We start from the raw sequence: 18,757 nt of genomic DNA, 5'->3' as shown, positions 1-18,757 counted from the left end.
GTCTTCACTTCTTTGTGCATTTATCCAAACCATCCCTTGGCCTGATTTCGTTGCCAGATTTCTGAACATGGTTGGATTTTGAAAATTGGTTGCTCTCTGTGAATGCAGAAATGTCATTATTAGAATGGAAAATCCCTCTGGGAGTAAATTGAACACATGTTCCTGGTGTGAATTAGCAGGTAATGAAATAAAATGTCTCTGGCTCAAAATCCTAATGAATTTTCATAAAGTGTGATTTGAGATTCAGTAGGATGCATACACACACATTTGGAGTCTGACACTCCTTACTCCCCACCACCTACCGCCAAGGTGTGCCTTTAACCTCTCTCAGCTCTTTTTACTCCTCCCAGGAAGCTCTGACCTTGTCCAAGAAGGTTCCAGAGAGCCTGCTGATTCAAATTTGCTAAGAATTAAAGCAGTCCCCTGGGACTGCTTCAGTCCCCTGGGAGTGTGGAGGGTTGGGGGAACGGGTGCCTGGAACGGTGAAATCAGCCTGATCTGCATGCACTTTGGTGTCCTTGGAGGGCCTTTTAAGAATACTGACACCAGGGTCCCACTTCCAGCAATTCTGATCGCACTGGCATGAGGTGTACTCTGAGTTTCCACATTGTTCGAGTTCCCCAGGGAGTTCGAATATGCTGCCAGGTTTGAGAATCATTATTCTAGCACTGTGGTTCTCTAACTGTGGCATACATACCAATTACATGGGGGGTTGTTCAGATCGTTGGACATCGCCCCAGAGTTGCTAATTCTGCAGGGCTGATGTGGGGGCTTAGCACTTGCATTTCTAGCAAGTGCCCAGGAAATGCTCAAGCACTGGTCCATAGCCCACTGTTTGAGAAACACCATTCTAGAGGCAGTTCCTCTCAAACTTGACAATACAGCTCAATCACGTGGGAGTCTTGCTAAACTAAACTGCAGGTTCTGATTTGGTAGATCTGGCGCAGGGGTCTAAGTCTGCAGCTCTAGCCAGCTCTCAGGTGGTGCCGATGCTGTTGGTCCAGAGGCCATCCTTGGGTAGAAAAGCAGTAATCTAAAGCATCATTTCCAACCCAGTCCAGGAACATCCTACATAGAAAAGATTGTGGCCTGGGGCATTCCTAGAGGTACTGTGGGACTCAGCGCACAGCATGGACCCCTGGGTGGCAGGCAGAGAGCTGGAGGGCTCAGTGCTGCTTTGGCATTTGGCCAGTAGCCCTTTGAGCTTGGCAAAGCTCTGTTGACAGGGAACTTCATTGTACAGATTCCCAGTTTGCTTGGAGGAGTAACGCAGGGATTCTCAGCCCTGATCACACAGTAGAATCACCCAGGAAGCTAGGGCACCAAATACTAATCCCCAGGCTCCTCCCCTAAGTACTCTGATTTGAATGAAGGTGGGATCCAGGCAGTAGTATTCTTAAAAGCTCTGTAAGTGATTCTGATGCCCAGCCAGCACTGAGAACCATTAAAGTATCACATGCTGCAGTTTTATAGATCATTTCATTTTTTTCTCTCTGTTTGGCTAATTTATATTCTAGGATGCAAACTGACTTTGTTAGGCATTGAAAACAATTTCCTATGGCATCTTTAACAAACCACCAAGGAAAGGCTCTGTGTAGATTCCATCCCGGTTAAAGCCTAAAATCAGAGAAAAAGAAAATGCTGGGAAAGTACAGCTGGTGTTTCTGAACGAGCTGAAATTATGAAATATTTCTGGGACTGTATCAACAAGCCTAATTTTTCCCCTCGGGGTTATGATTGTGTGGAACAAGTCTTCACTGCGAAGCTTGCCAAAAAAGGTTATGATAAAATCATGGAATGTGAATGAAAGGAATTCACAGTGTAACTTTAAAGGAGTCAGCCTCTAAATTTAAAAATGCAGGGATGACATAGGCCTTGCATTCATAACAGAGGTTTTGGGAACAAAATAATCCCGGGTACAAGAAAACGTCTCTGTTTGTCATGTGATGTCTGTAAGGCCAAGCAGAAATGAGATTGGCCAACCAGAAAGAGGGGGGACACACCGTCGACCCTGAACCTCTTTTTTTTCTGTGTGAATTAATTTTGCATTCTGTTGATATATGTGAGCCAAACTGTAGCCACTGACTGACTAACGCTAGAAATTCCAGGAAAGCTGACTGGGAAGGTTGAAGTTCCTTTTGCATTCAGCGTTGCGGACGTGGTGGGAAACGTGTGGGCTGCGGAGGCTCTGCCACTTGCATTGTGACCTGGCCAAGTTTCTTAGCTCCTCTGTGACTGTCTCCTGATCTGCCAAGTAGATGTCATCTCTGCACATGGGAGTGCAGAGGGGTGTGACAACGAGTAGAGGCATGAAGCCTCAGACAGAGAAGGTGCCCAATTAGTAGAGATGGCTTTCATTTCTTTCTCTGGCATGATTGTGAGAATTGTATCCTTAATAAGAGACATCCATCAAAATATTTTTCTTGTGTTGGGTGGGTGGGCTGGGATGGGAGTCAAGGACAGAAAACTGTACTTGAACAATAATTAAAATAAAATTTAAAGAAAATATTTATCTTGTGTACATCAGTATTTTTTACTGGTGAATTATACTAGTTTAGATGTCTCCTTCATAGTCACAAGGTGTATTTTTGCACTTGGAAAGTAGGCTCATTCTTGCCATAACACCTTTTTTTTTTAAATCCTCACCTGAGGGTATTTTTTTTTCATTACTTTTAGAAAGGGAGAAAGGAAGGGAGTGAGAGAAACATCAATGCAATAGAGAAGCATTGGTTGGTTGCCTCTTGAATGTGCTCAGACTGGGGATTGATCATATGCGCCCAGACCAGGAAACAAACCCACAACCCAAGCATGTGCCCTGACCAGGAGTTGAACCCACAACCCTTTGGTTAATGGAATGACACTCCCACTAACTGAGCCACATTGGCTGGAGTTGCCTTAACAGCTTTATTCTTGCTGCTCTCTGCATCTAGGACACTCCTGCCTTGTTATTTGCATACCTTATCCTTTTATTCAGGACTCTGCTCAGGTGTAATATCATCAGAGAGACCTGCCCTCACCCACCTGGCTAATGTAGTCCAACCCCATCGCTGGTTCTGCTCCACAACGTTTACCGCCACCTGGCATTGTACTGTGTGGCTCTTTGTTTAGTCTAACTCCCCTGGAATTGTGAATCCAGGAAAGCCAGGACTTTGTTTCATTTCCTGTCCTAAGCCCTGCAACCCCGGCACATGGAAGCCATTCAGCAAATATTTGTTGAATGAATAAGTGATAGGATTGGAGAGTACTTCACAGATTGCACCTCAGCTGGTACCACGAGGAGATTTGTCTCCCAGGACCACCGAGTGGTCCCTGTGCCACCCAGAGCTGATGCCATAGCGACTTGGGGACTTCAGATTATAAAGAAATGAGATTGTAAAGGAGGGAGATTACCAGAGTGAGGTTCAGGGAACATGGTGATTGCAGACTTGTCCCCTCTTTAGTCTTGTTCTACCTGCTGAATTCTGTGATACTGGGTTTCATCAAATTGGGGTCCCTTGAAATACCTATTGTCTCAGTGATCCTGGCTTCCTGGGGGGAGGGGGGCGGGGGGGGGGGCGAAGGACTGAGTACCGGCAGCACCGCTGTTGTAGTTGTCTGTCTGAATTGTACCAGTCCATTTATGCTGCCTGTTTCCCAGGAATAAGTATGCAGTGTATCAGTTGTCATTTTTAGAGATTTTGAAACAGGAAGGCTTAGTGGCAGATATGTGGGATTCTTTAAACACTAAGATATAATAAGAATCTAGCAATATAATTTTTCTCTTCTCCTCCCATCTAATAATTTTTCATTTGATTTCGGTTGTATTTAAACCTGTGTTTAAACAGAATACTCTGGAATGCATTTGTTACGTAAACCGTGATGTACTTTGCCTGTTGACATATGGGCCTGGAGGTCTACAACTGGCCAACATGTAGTCACACTGGTTAAGGTGGCAAGGATTGTTACAAACTCTCCATTATCACTGTAGTTAATACTGGATGACCCTGTCAATATTTTAAGGGCTAACCTCTTACAGGAAGATTATTCAAATGATAAAACCAGCTTATTTTCCCCTAATTACCTCTGTTGTAAATGATATTGTCACTTTAGTCTTGGTATATCAGGGGCAGATTTTGTTGATTTTTTTTTTATTATTATTATTAAAGATTCCAGTTGCAAAGTGTTGTTGCCAGGGCAACCAGACTAAAAAGCTTGTTAATTAACTTAAGTGTTATACATAGATCTGTTAGGCACCATAGGAAAAGAGTCAGGAGAGGCTGCTTTTCACATGGATAAAATTAAAACTTCAGAGGTAGTGTCAGGAAAGTCTTCTGAGTGGTGAGAGAGGCATGGTGTAGCTGTAGTACTCTCAATTTCTCATGGAAGAGGGATGAAATAGAGACATAGATGGCTAAATGAAATCTACTGCAGGACTTATTTAGAAACAAGCTGAGAAGGAAGGTAACAGAAAAACAATTCCTGGTGCTATGGTAACCACAGTTGAGCTTGAGTGACAGGCTGGCTGACTGGTGAGAGGAAGGGAAGGATGCTGGGTGAGTAAGTGTTCTGGATAATCTACTGAACGGTGAACAGAGGGTTGAAAGAAGAGAAGAATAAAGCTAAGAAAGTTAACACAAAATGAAAAGAAAGACAGAGATCTTAGAAATCTAAATTCCTTTAAAGCATTATTTTATAGTTGGCCAAGTCATTATTAACAGGCTTGAATCTTAGGCCTGACTGTCATGAAATCAGCAACACAGTCTTGAAAATTTAAAGTAAAAACTTAGAAATATGAGGAGAAGTTATGGATTCATTTGTGGGAGATTCCTGTAGATCCTTCTTGGAAATTAGATTAAAAATGAAAGATACAGATGATCTGGATGTCATAAAAAGCTTGATTTGATAAGTGTCTATAAGTTTGTATCCAAAAAACAGGGAACATGTTTTTTTCAGATATCTGTGTATTTTAAAGTTGGCCATAGGCCACACATTCCAAAAAACCAAAAACATTGAAAAAACTCAACAAATTCACAGAAGTAGAAAATTGTATAACCTACATTCTCTGGCAACAAGACAATAAAACTATAAGTTAAAAATCAAAAGGAAAGCCAACAAAAATCTACCTGTGCAGAAATTCAATAACATTCTTCTAGAAAGTCTTTATTAAAGAGGAAACCAAAATTATAGATTATTTAGAAGTGAATTATACTGAGAGTAATGTATTTCAAACATTAGAATGTAACCAAAGCAATAATTGGCTAAAGTATTAAAACCATAATTAAAATTGTAGCATTTCTAAGAAAATAGAAGCAAACTTAGCATTAATCTTAAGACACTAGAGAAAAAATCAATAAAATAATTAGAAAGACAAAGAAGGAAGAAAATTCAAATGCTCAAAAGAATCCATGAACTGCAAAAAAAGAAAGCTTGGTCAATATAGCCCTAAATGAATTTGAAAATCTAGATGAATTCCATAGAACTTCATACTAAAATATGTTAGTACAGATGATTCTAAAAGAGGTAGAGCACCAGGATAATCTAATAACCAAAGAAGAAATCTGTCCCTTCTTCCTTAAAAAAAAAAGAAAGAAAGAAAGAACCACTGAGTTGAGATTCAAAGAAGAGCTAATTCCTGCCCTGGTTGGTGTAGCTCACTGGATTGAGCTTGGGCCTGTGAACCAAAGAGTTGCTGGTTCAATTCCCAGGCAGGGCACATGCCTGGGTTCTGGGCCAAGTTCCCAGCAGCGAGTGCTTAAGAGGTAACCACACATTGATGTTTCTCTCCTCTTTCTCCTTCCCTCCCCTTCCCCTCTCCTAAAAGTAAATAAATAAATTCTTTTTTAAAAAAGGAAAATATACATTCATCAAAAAAGCAAATTAAAAAAGAGATCATTCCTGTATTTAAACTGTTTATACAGCAGAGAAGGAGGTAGAGAGTGAAACAGCTCATTGACAAAGTTAGCGTAACTCTGAAAATAAGACTGGGTGAGGTCACTGCACGCAAAAAGGGGAGAGTTACAGGTTAATATTACTCAAGCTTATAAATTTAAAGTTGTTTTAACTTTCAAAAGTCAGGTCCAGCTGGATCTTTCGAAACAGGTTTATTTTAAGAAGACAGGATGGTTTAAAACCTACTAGTTGAGCACATTAGGTAATTAAAGGGAAGGCCAATATGATCATCCTGACAAAAGTTGCAAAAGCATTTAAGACTTAATTTTCATTTTTAACATTCTTAAGCCTTTTTCCAGTGTGGTTTTGCAACAGCGTATTACAAAGGCAGTTCTTAAGAAGTAAACAAACCTCTTAAGGCCCTGCCTGTAAAACACGCGTCAACAGGTGACAATGCTGGGATCGTTCGAGCAAACACAAGCAGCAAGGGAACCGGGGAGGACAAATACGCTGGGTATTAATGAAAACATGTTTTATTGATGCACATGTTTGAAAAGTGATTATACTTGCCAAATACTTCGCATAATGAGAACGTAATAAAATGTGATACAGAATAAGTTAATTACAGCCCATTAGCAGGAGTAGGAATTAATGCTATTTGCAGTTAAAAATCACAGAGCTCTTATTAATTATGAGACCATGTGTTTGTGTTAGGCAGATACCTGTCTACTGAGTGTAGTTTACAGACTCCGTCTCCGTCAGTCCCCGCACAGGCCAGATTCACTCTCTCCTTCTCAGCTTTTTGCTGTGTCTTGCCCACACTGACCGTGTATCCACAGGTAGAATTTTCTCTTTACTGTTCTTCTCAGAGCACTTGCCACACTGGCCCCCTTGCCGGCCCTGGGACACACAGGGGTATGCTGTCCCTCTGCAGGATGCTCTCTTCTCCCTGCCATCTCCACGGCCCACCCCTCACTCCTTCAAGTCCTTGTTCAGATTCAGCTTTCCAGTGATGCCTGTTCTCGCCAAATTGCGACTGCCCCCTCTTTTGTGCCTTCCCATTCCCCCTTGCTCTGTTCTATTGCACTTATCACCCTCTGCTCTCTACATAGTGTGCTTATTTCTAATGTGTATTGTTTACTTCCTATCACCCTCCACTGCATTGTCAACTTTTTAAAAAATTGCCTTTATTTATTTTCAGAGAGAGGGGAAGGGAGGGAGGAAGAGAGGAAAACATCGATGTGTAGAGAAATATCAGTTGGTTGCCTCCCGTGCACCCCCAACCAGGGATGTGGCCCACAACCCAGTCATGTGCTCTGACTGGGAATCAAACCAACGACCTTTCAGTTCACAGGCCGGCACTCAGTCCACTGAGCCACACCAGCCAGGGCAGCACTGTCAACTCCTTGAGGTCAGGGATCTATGTTTCTCCTCTTTATGCTGTATCCCAAGCTGCTGGCACAGCAGAGCAGGCACTCGTTAAGTCTTTTTCAGTGAGTTTACCAGAACTGTGAGTATGAAGAGTTCCCTATACTATGTTTTGATTAGATGAGAAGTAGTTAGACAACGAAGATGGGCAGGAAAATGAAAGACACAACACTTAAGGTAGAAAACAACCCGAGGAACACTTGGTTTTGGAAATAGATCTACTTTTGTAACAAAAAGCTCTAAGTGAACTGGAAATGAGGAGGCCTGGATTCTTGCTTTAGTTTTACCACTGACCTTAGGCGTATCACTTGAACTCCTGGGCTTCAGGTTCTTTATTTATAAAATCAATGAAAATTTTTCATTGAGAAAACTGTACACTAAGTCTGACCCTGCTTTGTGATTCTGTGTGGGCTTTGCAATAGGAAAGACAACGCGTATGGTAACGTACCCCAGTACTCCACGGCCCTGTTTTCACCCGGGCGGGGCAGGGGGGTGTTTCTCTTGAGGTGTGGATGAGGGCTCCAGAAGCTAGGGCTTGGCTTGGTTTATTTTCATTTCTAAAATTGAGGTGCAACCGTCGATCAATTACATCACACTAGAGAAAAGAGAAGGAGGTACATTTGATGGATCTCTGCTAGAGACAGAAACATACCAGCTGTCATTCAGACAGATTACAGGGGAATGTGGCTCATCATCCGCCTCATTGTTGAGACCCCACATCACAGAATTACAGAATCTTACTAAGTTCCTCTCCTCACAGTTCAGAGCTGGGAAAGTCGAGCTCTTCCATGCTGATTATTATCATGTACCTTGTCTCCAGTCCCTGAGGCAGCCATGACTTATTTGTGGGTCTATTTTGGTGTTTAAGAGTGCACTCTTTTCAAAGAACATCCCTCAAAATTCCTTTTAAATTCAGAAATCTCTCAGTCAGTGGTTGAGTCCGGTTTTCAGCTTCTCCAGATCATGTGGGCATCTTCTCTTGGCTGTTCTTCATTCTGGTCGATGCATTTGACATTGATTATTCAACAGAAGTGAGAAGCGGAGACAAAGCCCACTTCAGCTTCCCATGTTGGTGTCGTGAGAAGATCTCAGAAGAGACTTCCATGGTCAGCTAAGCTGAGTGTCAGGGCTTTCGCCAGATTTCCTTCTCCCTCGTCCTCCTTGGGTTAGTAAATAGACCATTAGGACTGCCTGTGCTTCTGTGGAAAGCGCCCCACAGCTTCCCGCATGCGCTAAATTTTCTCTCTCCCATTTAGAAGAGAAGCCAGATTGCTCCAAGGCCCGCTGTGAAGTCCAGTTCTCTCCACGCTGCCCTGAAGACTCCGTCCTCATCGAGGGCTACGCTCCTCCCGGGGAGTGCTGCCCCTTGCCCAGCCGCTGCGTGTGCGACCCTGCGGGCTGTCTGCGCAAAGTCTGCCAGCCAGGATACCTGAACATCCTCGTGTCGAAGGCCTCAGGGAAGCCGGGAGAGTGTTGTGACCTCTATGAGTGCAAACCAGGTATGCATTAGCCTCGTCTCAGCAGTCTCGTCCCTCCGCACCAGAGGGTCGCAGGCCCTCTGCCCAGCCGGGGTCTCCCCTTCCACATGAAGATGGGCATCCTCATCAGCGCACAGCCTGCCTGCCACTTTGGGCTAAAGGCAGCCTGACTTCTGGCCTTCCAGCCAGACAACCGGAGAAATAATTCACTGGCACAGAAGCACCTTCAGAGAGGGACCGTGTCTCTTTTTCTCTTTTCCTCTTCTTTTTTTCCCCTCAAAGTACGCTTGATGGGGGAGGTGGGGCTAACATTTATGGTACCTGCTGCTTCATTCCCCCAGAAAAGGTCAAGAGTCCTCATTTGCAGGTGTAACTGGTACTTTCAATTACTGCATTTGAAACAACCATTATACATAAAGCAGAAAGTTAATTTTAGGTACATACATGCATCCAAATGTCTGGCGTTTTGTAACGAAATACTCAGCCCCACCCAGTCTTTCCTCTTGCCTGCTCCCTGTCATCCGTCTGCTGGCTTCAGTAGAACGCGCTAGGTCGTCTTTGGCCCTTCACGCACCTTCTTCGCCACAGACGATTCACCGTCATGTCCCAGCTGCTTCCTGCTTTAACTTCGTTCGCGCATCCTCGTTCTTCTGGCAGCGTATGTAGTGTGTTCTACGGACAGGCCTAGACTAGAGTGCTTTCCTCTTCACAAGTTTCTAACCATTGGTCAGATTTTCTTTTCTGCCAGATAAATGCTTCAAGCAAAACCATCCCTTTTCCATCTTTTGAACAGTCTTACTAGAAACGTCCCCAGCCAATGGTCACCCCCATCCACCCCCATTACCACCACTGGTTTAACACTCTGTCTGTCTGCATCTTAACTCTTAAATACCTCGTCCCCTGCTTTCCTGGCACAGAAGACCTGGGACGTACGTAGTACAGTTCTCTAATGTTGAGTGAAGTAGAAAATAAGAAATTGCCAGTATAAGGACAGGGGTCAGGGAAGCAAGGACACTGCAGAAATTTGTCAAGAGCCAGTGTTTCATTTGGGGACTCGAAGTGCTAGTAAATGTGGTAGTAAACGGTGCCTCTGTCTGCCCCTTGCAGTGTTCAGCGTGGACTGCAGCACGGTGGAGTGCCCGTCCGTCCAGCAGGCCGTGTGCCCCCTGGACAGCCACGAAACTCAAGTCAGACTCACAGCGGATGGCTGCTGCACTCTGCCCACAAGGTCGGTTTATCCTCAGTTTCCCGAGCTTCCTCCTCTGCCTTGGGTGTCAGCATCCTGGAAGGCACAGTTTCAGCCATGCAGTTTGTTTTCCCCAGCAGTTAAAAGAAACCTGGTCTTCCCCTGCTTCTGTGGAGAAACCACTGAACCGTTACTATGACTTGGTATTTCCATGTACGGTCCCAGGTGCTGCCAGGTGAAGTCACTAATCCTTACAGATCCTTCATGCTGGGGTGCTCTGCAGCTTTGCAGGCTGGGAACTGTGCAGGCCAAAATGCCCCTCAGGTTGTAGCCAGGGAGGCAGCGAGGTGTCCACCCATAGTGGGCATGTCATTTGATCCTCTGCAGTGAATCTTCCAGGAGCTTAATCATCATGTCCAATAGGATGAAACCCTACCTGCATCATAGGATCGCTCCCCAGGGATCCTTCACGTTTGCAGCCACACATCTACTCAGACCTGTCACTTGTTGAGGCAAAGAGGAATCCAAGTTTTCACAGTGCTTTCTGGGGGTAACAAACACATCTCTCTTTGGCTTGATGGGGAAAAACAGTTGCTGGCCTTCTAGCAGTAGCCGCAGGACATCCACTGAGCCCACGGGACCAGACTCACTCCCCAGCGTGCAAGGCTGCATGCAGGTCCTGTCCTTGAGAAGCTTCCTAGCCCCAACGTAGGGCTGGCCCTCGCGCTTGGCTTTGGGAAGACACTGCCTGGAAACATGGGGCCTACACCCGTTTCTCCTTCTCAGATGTCCTCTCTCCCTCTTTCTTGCCATGACCTCTCCTCCATCTTCCCCAGGCCACTAAGGCGTCATTTTGACTGAGTCATCTCTCTCTGTCTTTCAACATTTGCTCTACATTTAATGTCCAGAGTTAAAACAGGGCCTTATTTCACTGTGTGCACATCAGCCCCTGAGCCAGGCACTGAGCTGCTGTGCCTGTTGCGTGAGTAGTCGTGATTATGCAGGTGGGCCTCTCAGTGGTCTTTAGTTAAGGTGAGTGTCAGTTATTTGTCCCTAGTTGGTGTACACTTCCAAAGAGTGTTCTGATCATTTTTTTTCTTCTTTCTCTTCTTAAAATACATTGGTTCTTTAACACCTTCTAACCTTTGTCCTGCCTGAAACCCTAACATTCGCTCAGTTACATTTTACGTGACTTGCCCTATTTTTTGTCCTGTATCCTAAAACGTACGAAGATTTCTGTGAAGGTACCATAGTCACAGTGGTGCTGCAGCACCTTCTTAGGATACTATGATACAAGAATTTCCGTGGAAGATGCTTGGGAAGGCGTGAATTGTTGTGCAAACATAAGGCATTCCTAATCAGTGAAGGAAGACAAGGAATCATCACTAAAAGCAGCAGATAGCCCTTCAAGGTCTTTATGAAAAGGAAGGCGGAACATTATATTACAGAACCTAATTAATCAAAACGAAGGCAGTTGATAATTAGTAAGTCCTTTAGTGAGGAGGAGGGACAGTTCTCAGTGCTCTGTTGTAACTAACAGAGCACCATCTGCATGTAGGAGGCACACCAGGGGGGCGCAATGGGCAGGAGCTGCAGGAAGACACATTTAATGTCAGCGGAGGAAAAAAACTTTCTCACCAGCAGTGATGTGCTGTAATGAATTGGGCTGCTTCCTGAGATAGACCGAGCTCCCTGGAGCTGGAGCGATTTCTTTCCGTCTGGATGGCCACCTGCCAGGAATGCTTAGAAGAAACATTATGTTGGAAGGGAGGTTCAACTAGATGCCTTCCAGGCTTCTGTGAGTCTTGTAAACATAAACCTTGGGGTGGTTATTATTGTATTGACGTAACTTTGACTTTGCATGCAGAACTAAGGAATGGTCAGTTAAAACAGGGAGGAGGAGGAAGTCATTCAAAATCCTACTGTAAATTATTTGCGGGGAAGGGATAAGTTCTCACAGCTCTTCAGTTTCCTGTATTTGAGATAGTCGGTGACCCCTGCTCCCCCCCGCCCGCTTCCCACGCGCCTCCTGTGTTGCCACCTGGCAGGGCCCTCCCCACACTGTCTCACGCTCCATGAGGCAGCTTCTCCTGCTCCTCCAGGACCGCGTTTCCTTCTCTGGGACGTGTTTTTAGTCTTCGGCCGCTAAGGATGACTTCCGTGTCCCTCCTCCGCTCCCTTTTAACTTAATTCCCGTGCATCTCTTTCTCATCGCACTTCTGATCATACATAAAGTCGTTAATTTTTCTTGTCAGCTTTTTCCTGCTCTGTGTGGCTCTCAAGGGAGGAGAGCATCTTGTAGCCTCCAGTACCTAGAACAGGATCTGATGCAGTATGTGAGCCTTCATTTATCGGTGAATGAACGAAGGACCGCACACACGAGCCCACTCTTAGCCGCAAGGACTCCTATGTTGAAGCAGACAAAAATTATCTTCCTGCGTTGTCTCACTTTAAAACCTTGCAGTTTTTCCCCAACCCCCCCTTTTTTATGGCCCAGTTTCTGTGCTTCGTAAACCCTCCATTCCAAACACCAAGCTCACCTCTCAAAGGGCGGGATGCCTTTATCTCTTCCTTCCACCTTTTCTAAGGCTGTTCATCCTGCAGGACTTCAATTAAATTCCACTTCATTCACAAAGGTCTCCATGCTTCAGCCAGCCCCCATCCCACTCCCCAGGAACTCCCAAAATAGACCTTTTCATGTTGCTGGTTAATCATATACTCCCTTGCATTGTTCTTTGTGTTACCTGCATTAAGTCTTGTCTCACCAATGAAAGCATGTTTCTGGAGGTCAAAAACTGTGTCTTCTTTCTTCTTCTCTGTGTATGCAATAAATAATGAATTGGTAAGTACAGAATATGTTCCAACCGTGGCTTAACCTACTTTAGCATATTACGTAGGTCCCCAGTTACTAAAGAGGAAGACAGAGAAGTCATACTCTGACAACAGAATAAGGACCCAGTCATGTGAAAGTGGAAATAAAAAGAAGAGATCCTAATATGGATTAATAGTGGTAGTATTGTAAGAGAAAAAAAAGGACATTAACTTTGTTCCTACGTGTGAGCCAGTTCAAGGTTTGCTCTTAAAAAGTGTGATATTTAGGTATAAAGAAAAGGATTTTAGAACATGTAAAATCCTGTTACGATTATTTGACCTTTACCAGCATAATTGGAGCATGGGGAAGAACTGAAGAACCGTCTGAGATCAAAATTTATTATGTGGCGCATTTGGGGGGACTGCAGAGTTAGGACAAAGAAAGGTTGAAATAACGGGAACGTTCAGCAGTAGACATTCACCTTCCTTGTGAGGATTTATTGCACCTTCTGTAGACTACAAAAGGGGTCCATGCAGCTCTCCCTCTCATTTTGAAGAAGAAGCTTCTTCCTCCTTCATCCCCATCCGAAGGAATTCCATTCCCCGTGAGCCCGTCTCAGCCCCTCGGGCCTCTGATTGCCGTGTGTCTGGGTGAGCGCAGGCTCAGTTCATGGGTTTTCTTCGGAGTTGTCTGTGTTCGGTTCAGTCATTCCCTCGGTGATTCATTCCTTCATCAGACGTGAATTACGAGGGACAGACACGGGCCTCCAGATGTTCTTTACACGCATGGGGGTCTCCTTCCTTCCTGCCCCTGGCAAGTGCTGCTTTACCCACCGCCTTCTGCCCTTTTAGGGACCGGTCACAGCTCCTCTCCCTGCCGCACCTCTGCTCTTCCTCAGTGCCCATCCTGCGTTTTCTCTCTTTTTCTCTGTTTCCTCCTGAACTTCATCTTGTGTGGACATCATCCTGGTGTGTGATAGAATTAACTTTCACTCATTTTTCATTCTCCCTTCCCCCGGCCTGCTTTAGGTTTCCAGGCACCCTGCCAATTCTTTTCCCCCTTTCCTCTGCCCTTGACACTGGACTGTGATGGGAGCTCTGCGGCACTTCACCCCCCCCCCCCCCCGCCTGCACCTTCCAGGAGATGGCAAAAGGGAACGAGCAGGCTGGGCCTCACCCTGGGCCTGAGCACTGCCTGATGAGAGAAAGGACAAGGGGGACTGTCCTTGGGGCTCAGGACATGTGATATCTTTGGAAGGCCTTCTGTGCTGTGTGTGCATGCTCACAAGTGCCTGTAGGCAAAAGGAAACATGCAGTGCAGTCAGTTAGGGTCGATACCTTGACCCAAGTGTTGTCTTTGCCGAGAAGGAAAAACAAAAATGTCTCTAAGTAACCTGTGGGTAGCAGCACCAGTGACAGCTTAACTGTGGAACGTGCCTTGCTGTTTACAAAACCTTCACTCTCATTGTTCTTGTTATCAGCTGACCCCGTGAGGAATTTATGGGTGTGAAAACTGAGGTTGACAGAGTAAGTGGCTTGTGCAAAATCATAGATGTTTTCTGGTACGAGGGGCAGAGCAGGGACATCTTGAGTCCAGGTTTTTTTGTTCAAAGGCCTGTGCTGTCCACTGCAGTTTTTCTGATAGTCATGTTTTGCTGTTTTGAAGCCCAGAAAATATGCCAATGAATATGAATTTAGATCTCATCAACATATTTTTATATATATATCAGCATAATACATATTAGCAAAATACACGTATGTTTCAGTTACTCATTGCTATGTGACAAGCCACCCCCAAATGTAATGGCTTAAAACAGCAATGATTTATTATTTCTCATGACTGCGTGTTAAGTGGATTTTGTATCTGTAGTCAGCTGGCAGGTTGTCCGGGGCTGGGTTAAGGTGGTGTCACTCACGTGTCTAGGAGCTCAACAGGGATGGCTGGAAGGGCCGCACCCTGGGCTTCTTTACCTGATGGCAGAATTGAGAGAAGGAGTAGCAAAGCCTTAAGAGACCAAGACTTGGAATTCATCCATCACTTCTACCACATTCTGTTGGTCACAGCAAGTCACCAGAAGAAAGCCCTTATTGAATGAGCAGGACAGTAGATTCCCCCACTGGGTGGGAAAACCTGCAGAGAATTTGTGGCCGTTTTTAAATTCACCAGAACATACATTAATTCATGTAGGCATTTGTTAGACTTTGTTTTCTGATTGTGGAAAGTTGGGGGAGGGCTACAGCCGTGTGGCCCCTTCCAGAGATGAGTGTCACGCCCCCAGGGGTTCTGGTCCCCCGGTATAGCCCAGGCAACCTGGTGGTTAAGCGCCTTTCCCTTCAGCAGCTGCCGTTCACCTGGGAGCAGACTCGCGGTCTTGGAGCCGTGGAGCACCACCTTGGCCTGCACCAACCACTGTTTTTAACTCCTCTCCCTAACTGAATGCTGTGACCACCTAGTTCAAGTGGCTGTTCCCTCAACACCCAGCAGGGAATGCCACGAGATCTGCCTGATGAAACTGGGTCCATTTTAGAAACAAACCCACAGAAAAACCTTTTAAAGGTGTTGCATAGAAATTCTCCTCAATAATGGTTGGTCCAGTAACGGTTGTCCGGGAGAAATGGACCCACCAGATGTGGTAGAGGGCCAGTCCAGCCCCTGCTGCCGGTCTGGGCATCCATGGCCCCTACGTCGGCCGGCCCAGGCCTCAGCCCAGTTGGGCTCTTTCTCAAGAAGACAGCTCTGAGGTCCCAGTTTTCCCCAGTACACTCCTCACTCTTTGCTTTCTCCAGTGTGTGTGCCCAATCTTACAGAATCTTACCTCTAGGTTTTTACCCATCTTTTTAGGTGCAGGCTTCCAGGGCAGACATTAACTAGTTAAAAATCTAGATAGCACTACTTCTCTACATGACTCACTTTCACTCTTTAAGCCAAATGAGTTTTTCTATACCCAGTGCATTTTGATTTGTTATTTAACTATTTTTATTAAGATGAAGGAATATATTACTGACAGTCACCCTTTCTAAATTTATTTTAATGAAATTTGTCCCCAAGTTTTTGTTCTGAAACTGGGGTTACCAATTTCTGCCTATAAATACACATTTCCTAAAAGTTATTCAGAAAAATCCAATGTGATTGTTTTGTGGTGGAAAGAAGTCTCTGTTTACAGTGTTCAGAACTTAAAATAGGGCCTCTCCTGGGTTGTGCACAGTCAGCACACCAGGTTCCCAAGCTCCCTCCTGGCTCCAGCTCTCGGACTAAAGGGTCTGATTCTCTCTGAGAACCTGTATCTGGAGCGTTTATATCTCTTGCTTTCTGAAACGCTGTGTGGAAACACTATTTTAAGTCAAGATATAGAAACATTTTAAACTTTTTGAACCTATATCTGGAACATTTATATCTCATGCTTTCTGAGACACTATGCAGAAATACTGTTTTATTTTTAAATCTAGATACAGAAACATTTTAAAACCTTTCTCATCCTCCAAAATATTTAAGCATTTTATATTATACGCTAGCTCAAATGTTGACTGATGTGTGACTTTGCACTGGAAGTATAGTCGAGCTAAAATCATAGTGCTTCCCCTGTGTGTGTGTGCACACACACCCTGCCACCCCTCCCCCAGGAGGTGAGGCCGTGCAGCTCTCCCATTTCAGAGATGGAGCCTCATGAGCTGGAAGGGTCCTCCCTGGTGAGTGGCAGAGCCAGGCTTGCTGTTCGTGAAGACCACACCAGGCCGCCCTGTCCCCTGTCATCCTGAGCCCCTGCCCAGCCCTACCACACAGAAGGCCTGACATTCCGTGTCCTACACTCGCTTTTGTTATTGTAGTATGTGAGCGAAGTACACGTCAGTGAACCGTTCAGCAGCTAAAGAACACTCTTGCCCACGTCACCTGGTACCGTGCAGAGAGAGTGCGCATGAAGCCAGGCCTATTTCTGGGTAAATTTGGACAAGTCTCTCACCTCTTCCAGGTCTGCTTTCTCACCTGGGAGAGGAGGGGGGGAGGGGTTTGATCATTGCAAAAGTACGGTAGCTCCTACCTTTAAATTCTTTGATTTTCCCAAACCTGTTAGAGGGGAAGGAACCCAAGCTGCTAGTGACAGGAGAGTCCTGGGAAAGAAAGGTGAAGGACATTTTTAGAAAATTCACTCAGAAGATAATGGGGGAAATACAGGGTTTGCATAATGAGAGGAAGGGCAGAAAGTCCAAAGAGTGTCATAAAAAAATTATGTTTACTTTTTTTCATTTCCAAACAAAAAATCTTAGGAAAGGCAAATTGAAATACAGAAACTATTAGACTAATGATTTGAACCAGGGTCATCAGCACTGGTTGAACTTTGAAATCTGGGTGATAATCCAGTAAAATAGACTGCCCTTTAGTCAATGGCTAATTTAGTATTGCTAGTTACTTTTTTTAACACATCTGTAAATAGGTAGTCCCTTACATAGCAGGTACAGAAAATACCTGGCCAAAGGCTAAATCGACAAGGTAAAGCTCTGCTCTTAGAAACTGCTTTCTAATAGGACATGGCTCTCCTGCCCACTCAGCCTGCCTCGGTGGGTGTGTTCAGGGAGGGTAACGTGTGGTGTTCTCGTAGCTTGCACTTGCCCTTGCACTGGCACGGACTCCACACTGTGCTTGGGTCTCCTGGACCCACAGCTGGACTGGTTTCTTCCAGCTGTTGGTGCTGTACTTCCCCTGAGCTTCTGCCTTTGTTGCTCTTCCCTGTGACTTCTCTGTCTCCAGCTCCTCCGTGTTCCGACTGCAGTTTTCTGTATGCTACACTAACCTACATACAAACACACGGACACAGAGAACATGTATTCATGGGAGAGGTCTCGATTCTTTGTTCCTAACTTTGATCAGATCATCTCTTTCTGCGCCTCTTAAAATAAAAAGCAGTCTGCTGAATTAAGTTCCATGTTTTTGTTTGAGCCTCAGTTTGCCTTCTCTTACATAAGACCTTGTCCTTGGAAGACAGTTTCCGCCTCATACCCAGGAAGTGAAGTAAGATAACAGGAAGGATGCCACCCCCATTGTATCTGAGATATGTCAGTTGTACAGGCCACAACGAGAGGGAAGGTCAGGAATTTACTTTCGCTCTAACATCTAGACATTTATACTCCGTTGCTTCAGGTTGAAAATCTCGGATGCTGAGTTTCCATTCCTCAGTCCTGGCTTCCTTGCATCCTCAAGAAAATGCATCTTGTTAGTATGATATTGTATTATAAGAACAGAATCTTAGCTGAGTGCTAGCACACTGTTGCTTGTGATTAGATGTAGATATTTAGCAAAGGAGCTTTCAGGAGTTCCAGAATTCACAGCCTGAAACTGACTCAATGCTGGATGAGGCCAGCAGAATGGAATCTCTGGCAGGTTGTAGCTTTTCTCCAGAAGCTCCAGTTAAATCAGAACCAATCTAACCTCAAAGCCACAGTGAGTGGAAACAAGGCCCAGCCCTGACAGTGCTCAGGTGAGTGGCACGTACGCATGGCAGACAGACCGCCGGGCCCGGGGTGGGGCGTGGTGATGAATGAGTGGGCCGGGCGCAAAGGAACTCGACACCTCACGGACATCACCTCGGCCGGTGCAAAAACGTTGCCGACTTCGGAAGGTGATAAGAAGAGAACACGCAAACAGGGTGATCTGCCAAGAAAATCATTGACTGGCTTTGTGCCAAATAATAAAAACTGAATTTAAGAAAAAGCTTTAACGTAATAATGGCAGCTTTATGTCCAAAGTAAGATATCGAGGACCTTTAAAAAAAAGCGCACATGCACACAGAGAGTAACTGATGATAATTGTTCATGCCCCTCCCTGTTTGCCTGTGTTCTCCAGTCTTAGAATCATATGGTTTCCATCTTCCTGAGAACTCGGTGGATTTTTCTTATTCCTCTTCTCTAATAACATCTGAGTAATCCGTTTGCTTCTGAGTAATAGTCTTGGAGGGGCAGTGTCAAGAGTCCTTTAACTTTCTGTTTGCTAACG

General features: G+C 45.0%; 1 protein-coding gene across 1 annotated transcript in view; it reads left to right on the top strand.

Moving 5' to 3' along the window:
• Positions 1 to 18,757, top strand: part of CRIM1 (cysteine rich transmembrane BMP regulator 1) — a 180,504-nt gene that overhangs the window by 72,778 nt on the left and 88,969 nt on the right. The window contains exons 3-4 of the mRNA XM_045826977.1: positions 8,553 to 8,795; positions 9,882 to 10,002. Coding sequence (XP_045682933.1) covers positions 8,553 to 8,795; positions 9,882 to 10,002 — 364 coding nt within the window. The remainder of the gene's footprint in view (positions 1 to 8,552; positions 8,796 to 9,881; positions 10,003 to 18,757) is intronic.

The sequence above is a fragment of the Phyllostomus hastatus genome, unplaced genomic scaffold, assembly GCF_019186645.2.
Source record: "Phyllostomus hastatus isolate PE091 unplaced genomic scaffold, TTU_PhHast_1.1 phas_scaffold_78, whole genome shotgun sequence".
NCBI classification, from domain to species: domain Eukaryota; kingdom Metazoa; phylum Chordata; class Mammalia; order Chiroptera; family Phyllostomidae; genus Phyllostomus; species Phyllostomus hastatus.
The sequence above is the reverse complement of the archived record's forward strand: the minus strand, read 5'-3'. Positions and strand labels throughout refer to the sequence as shown.